At 58.1% G+C, this 5,467-nt stretch overlaps 1 protein-coding gene across 4 annotated transcripts in view; it reads right to left on the bottom strand.

Annotated features, from left to right (window-relative positions):
* Nucleotides 1–65: 65 nt before the first annotated feature.
* Nucleotides 66–5,467, bottom strand: part of SLC25A18 (solute carrier family 25 member 18) — an 11,186-nt gene continuing 5,784 nt past the window's right edge. For 2 of the 4 annotated variants that reach the window (XM_032269610.1, XM_032269609.1), the window contains 5 exons: nucleotides 3,706–3,828; nucleotides 2,617–2,739; nucleotides 2,184–2,239; nucleotides 1,258–1,348; nucleotides 68–375 (listed from right to left, as the gene is read on the bottom strand). In XM_032269610.1, coding sequence (XP_032125501.1) covers nucleotides 162–375; nucleotides 1,258–1,348; nucleotides 2,184–2,239; nucleotides 2,617–2,739; nucleotides 3,706–3,725 — 504 coding nt within the window. In that variant the 5' untranslated portion in view covers nucleotides 3,726–3,828 and the 3' untranslated portion in view covers nucleotides 68–161. Of the gene's footprint in view, nucleotides 376–490; nucleotides 531–1,257; nucleotides 1,349–2,183; nucleotides 2,240–2,616; nucleotides 2,740–3,705; nucleotides 3,829–5,467 lie in introns of all 4 variants that reach the window. The other 2 variants (XM_032269613.1, XM_032269611.1) reach the window with 2 other exon arrangements.

Below are 5,467 nucleotides of genomic sequence, written 5' to 3'. Positions count from 1 at the left end.
TTTGTATTTTTAGTAGAGATGGGGTTTTACCATGTTGGCCAGGCTGGTCGAACTCCTGACCTCAAGTGATCCACCTGTCTCGGCCTCCCACAGTGCTGGGATTACAGATGTGAGCCACCATGCCCAGCTGAAGACTTCTATCTACTTCGAAAGCTGACTGGTCACACAGCCCAGCAAATGAGGGCGGGATGTGGGATGTGCCCGGTTCCAATCCCAGCCCTTTGCTGTTCCCATGGGATGTGGGGACAGGCCTTACCCAAGCGTCCAGCATCCTGCAGCTGAATCTTGAGCATTTCCATGGGACAGGTCACCACCACCTGGCACATCCCAGCGCCACACCCGGCAAGCATCTCCATCTTCAGGTTCCGCTGCATCCTATGGAAACAGGCGTCAGGCTCCTTCAGCTGCAGGCCCGCGGGCCCATCCTGGTGCAGCTGCCCTCCTGTGAGAGGGGGACTTTCCCTGGATGGCACCCGTGGCTGCCACTCACCCAGCTGTGTAAGTCATCAGCTGGCCCTCAGGTGTGGTCTCTGTACCAACAGGAGACTGAGTTTAAAACAAAGCCTGCTAGAGTGGCAGCACCGCACGGAAGCTGAAAAGTGACAAAGAATCTATCCAGGCCAGGCGCTGTCCCTGATCCCTTCAGGAACATCACTGGGCAACATGAGTCACAGAGAGAGCTAGAAAGGGTTTGGGGGCTGATTTGTTTCTCCTGAGGTGAGGTCTCGCTCTGTCACCCAGGCTGAAGTGCAGTGGAGCCAACGTGCCTCACTGCAGCCTCCACCTCCTGGGCTCAAGCGATCCTCCTTCTTCAGCCTTCTAAAGTGCTGGGATTACAGGCATGAGCCACTGCACCCAGTTTGGTGGCTGAGTTTTAAAAATGTATTGGCTAATTAATGGATTTGTCTGTATAAATATTCTTTTTTTTTTTTTTTAAAGGTGCGGTTTCTCCACGATGGCCAGGCTGGTCTTGAACTCCTGACCTCAGGTGATCCACCCACCTCGGCCTCCCAAAGTGCTAGGATTACAGGTGTGAGCCACCGCACCCGGCCCTGTATAAATATTCTATATGTTCTCTATGTTATCTGTCACACTTCCAAAGTCACCAGCTCATTCTCTCCCTTCATGCTGCAACAGCCCAAACACACCAGCCCTCAGACATATGTATGCATGCAGGTAGGTAAACTGAGGCACATTTGAAATCTTTTTCCTGCCATCTCTCCCAAAAAACACACAGGGAAGGATCCAACCCCATACCCATCTTCCATGAGCAGCTGCCGGAAGAAGTCATTGGCCGCCAGCTTGATGGCCTTCTCTGGAGTGACCAAAGTGAGGTTCACTGCAGCCCCTGGAAGTGAAGGACAAGATGCCGAGTCAAGGCGCTCCCCGAAACAACAGTTCCCTGGGTCTGCCCCTCAGTCCTAGGCAGGCCAGTCTCGGAGTGAAGGGCATCAGGGCCGCGCAGGACTCCTGGGCCTATTTCACGGAAACAGCTTTCCATTCCCGCTCCCTGCCACATTCTCCTCTTTGTATGCATTTTTCCTATGGACTCCTCAGTCCGGTTATCAGGAAGCAAGCCATTTGACTTTTGTCGGTGCTGGTGGGGTCGAGTAACAGGCCCAGGCGCCGGGATTGCGGTTCCGCTCCTCTGTGCCGCACAGCCAGTCCCAGTGGCTGCTGGCTCCAGGCTCTGAGGGGTTTGTGTTTTGCTTCTCGGGGGCACAAGCATATCAGCTCCTACTCAACTCCAGCTTTGGATCCACTGTCCAAGGCAGCCTCAGGGCTGGGGACCCCGCCGGGACCGCAGCAGCGCTGGACCGTGCTGTGTCACCCAGGACTGGCCAGGAGCTCAACCCCCTTCGCTCAGTCCCTTTCAGCCCCTCCCTCTTCGCTCCTAGCCAGGCAGAGAGAGGCGGACAGCGGAGGGGACAGGAGAGGGGCAGGCAGGTAGGGTGGGCTCTTAGTGAGGCGGGGGCGAGGGTGTGCTCTGGGGGTCTCGGGAAGTCTTACCAGGACCCAGAGCTGCCTCTGTCTCCACCCAAGAGCGCAGAGGCTCATCAGGAGGGAACCCCTGGCCGCCCTGACCCCATTCCGGCAGTCCCGGGACAGAAGGAACACCAGTTCCCCGCGTGCCCTCCGCTCACACCTGCTGCCCAGCCTCCCCGGGGTTCTGAGAAGCCCACCTCGGTACATGCCGAAGAAGCCCTCCGCCCGCGCTGTCTTCATCAAGCAGTCGATCCTGGAGGCGGAGGCCAGAGGAGGAGTGGGCGCGCAGCAAGCCTCCCAACCCCTCCGGGCCCTGACCCTGCCGGCACCTCCCGGAGAGCGGCGCCCCAGCCCCGCGGTCACCGCTCAGCCCGGGGACTGGAGGGAAGGGCCCGGCCCCCCGCCCCCGGCCCCCGGCCCCCCAGCCCCCGGCCCCCGGCCCCCGGCCCCCAGCCCCGCCCTGCCCCCGCTCCTGCCTCCGTCCCTCCCGGCCCCGCTCCCGCCCCTCCCGCCCCCACTCCTGCCCTGCCCCCGCCCCTCCTGCGGGCGCCCCTCCTGGCCCCGCTCCCGCCCCGCCCCTCCCGGCCCCGGCCCCGCCCCCGCCCCCCACCCTCGCCCGCCGGCACCTACATTCCTTTGTACATGGCTTTCCCATGCTGGTTCTGCAGCCGAGTCTTGGCCAGGTCGACGGGGAACACGCAGGTCACCCCCACGAGCCCTGCCACGCCTCCGTTGATGAGTTTGGCTGTGATGCTGGGCACGGGGAGGAGAGAGGCAGAGGGAGCGGCGGGTCAGGGAGGGGGGGCAGCCAGGAACGGGCAGGGCGCAGAGAGCGGGCAGCCCCAGCCCGCAGACGTCCAGAGACCCTCCCCAGCCTCCCTGGCGAGGCTCCGGCCCACGCAGGCGCCCACGCTCACCAGGGCTGAGGCATCGTGCTGCCACCCGGGCCGTCCCGGAGCTGGGACCTGCAGGGGCTTCTGGGAGGAGCCCGGCTCTGCCCCCCGGGCCCACCGGGGCACCGCTCGCCCGGCGCGGGCTCCTCCGCGGCTGCAGCCACGTGTGCAGCGCTCACACAACCTGGCTGAGGGTCAGGCTGCTGCGACCCGCCTCTCTGGGCCTGTGATCCCCTGGAGCTCACTGCAGGGTTGCGGAGGACTGTGGAGACCGTGCCTGGGGAGAATGCCCGCTACTGTTCACAGTAAGAGAACAGGATCTTCCCACAGCGAGGGCTTCCCGTCGGTCAGCCCGTGCACGGTTTACAGAACAGGCCCCACCCGGCTAGGTACAGGAGCTTTGGAAGACGGGAAAGAGCAAAGCTTCCTCGGACTTCTTGGTACCCCCTAAGCTTTTCCTAGCTTTCAGGCCGGAGGCGGACTGAGCACATTTGGAGATGGATTTACCCGGAAGTGGTAAGAGCGGATTACTGTGGGCCTTTCACAAAGGAAGAAACTTGGGACAATAAAGAGAACTGTGGACTAAATTTTGCAGTCAGAGGAGATGAACTCAAATCATATTGAACAATAATGTGCATGTGCACAGATGCCTGTGTGTATATGTTTGCCCCAGTGGACGTAGCGCAGCTGTTATTTGGGGGACAGGGGTCTCGCTCGCTCTTCCCTAGGACTCAGCCTGTTCTTTAGAAACCTAGATGTGCTGTCATCACAGTGACTCTTCCCAGGCCCAGGGCCCAGGGCCTCAGGCTGCCCCAGCCGAGCTCACCTCAGATCCTGGTGGGTCATTCTGCAGGGACTGGGGATCCCGGGACACGCGGGTTTTGAGCGCAGCCTGGCCCGAGCCGCCTTCCTGGCAAGTCACGACCTCCCTGGGCTGCAGCTTCCTCCTCTGCAAAGTAGTCAGAGCGACGCCCACCTCACAGATGGGCGAGGACACACATCACTAGTGGATTCATGCTGCCCGCTAGCCCCACTCTTTCCCCTTCCTAAACCTTTTGGACTTTGGGATTCAAATCAGAATCCGGGAACTTTTGGACTCTGGGATCAGATAAGAGGGAAGTGGAATGAAAGAGAAGGATATGGCCCGCTGAGGCTGGAGGAGAGGCTGTCTAGGGGCATTCTGGGCAGAGCGATGGGGGTGGTGCCGGAGGGAGCGAATGGGCTGGGAAAAGATTTTAAGGGGAGTCGCTACAGACTAGGTATCTCCTCATGGTGTCCAGAACTGCAACAAAATACTTAAAATACTTAAGAGGGCCGGCAGGGTGGCTCACACCTGTCATTTTAGCACTCTGGGAGGCTGAGGTGGGTTGACTACCTGAGCTCAGGAGTTCGAGACCAGCCTGGGCAACACAGTGAAACCCTGTCTCCACTAAAGTACAAAAGAAGTTAGCCAGGCGTGGCGGCATGAGCCTGTAATTCCTGCCACTCGGGAGGTGGAGGCAGAGCGTACACTGAGCTGATGAAGCCGCTGCACTCCAGCCTGGGCGACAGAGCGAGACTCTGTTCCTTAAACAAACAGAAAACTTCAGATGCTCTACAGTTACTTTTTGGCTATTAAACTGTGTTTCCTGAACTTCATGTGATCCTGTTGAGAAACCAAAGTACATTATATTCCTAATTGACAGTGCTCAGGAACTGGAAGCTACCACAATTACGGCAGCTTCTGAGGAGGATGGCCATTTTTTTTCTTTTTTTGAGATGTAGTTTCATTCTTGTTGCCCAGGCTGGAGTATAATGGTGCAATTTCAGCTCACCGCCACGTTCTCCTGCCTCAGTCTCCCTAGTAGCTGGGATTACAGGCATGTGCCACCACACCTGGCTAATTTTTTTGTATTTTTAGTAGAGACGGGGTTTCTCCATGTTGATCAGGCTGGTCTTGAACTCCTGACCTCAGGTGATCCTCCTACCTTGGCATCCCAAAGTGCTGGGATTCCAGACGTGAGCCACTGTGCCTGGACAGAGTAGGCCTGCTTTAAACCCAGAGGGGAGGTGTCAGGAACTCCCCTGCACTCCTCACTGACTCCAGGCTGCCAGCAATTCTTTCTTGTCTCCAGCTATTTTGTTTTGGGTAAGAAAAGAAAAGGGGGATGGGGGAGACATCATTCTTTCTCTTGGTGCCACATTAATCCATTCAGGAAGGCATTCACTGAGTGCTGGGCACTGCTCCAGGTCTGGTGATACCGTAGTGAACAAAGACACATTCTGGTTCTCAAGGACTTAAGTTTGGCCGGGTGCAGTGGCTCACGCTGGTAATCCCAGCACTTTGGGAGGCTGAGGCAGGTGGATCGCTTGAGCCCAGGAGTTCAAGACCACCCTGAGCAACATAGTGAAACCCCATTTCTACAAAAATACAAAAAATTAGCTAGCTGTGGTGACCCAGCTACTCAGGAGGCCAGGATGGGAGGACTGTTTAAGCCCAGGAGGTGGAGGTTGCAGTGAGACAAGATCACACTACTACACTCCAGCCTGGGCAACAGAGCGAAACAAAATCCTATGCCAAAGAAAGAAAGAAAGAGAGAGAGAGAGAG

This window comes from Sapajus apella, unplaced genomic scaffold (assembly GCF_009761245.1).
Source record: "Sapajus apella isolate SASKATOON/1434 unplaced genomic scaffold, GSC_monkey_1.0 scaffold195, whole genome shotgun sequence".
NCBI classification, from domain to species: Eukaryota; Metazoa; Chordata; class Mammalia; order Primates; family Cebidae; genus Sapajus; species Sapajus apella.
This window is presented reverse-complemented; position numbering and strand designations above follow the sequence as displayed.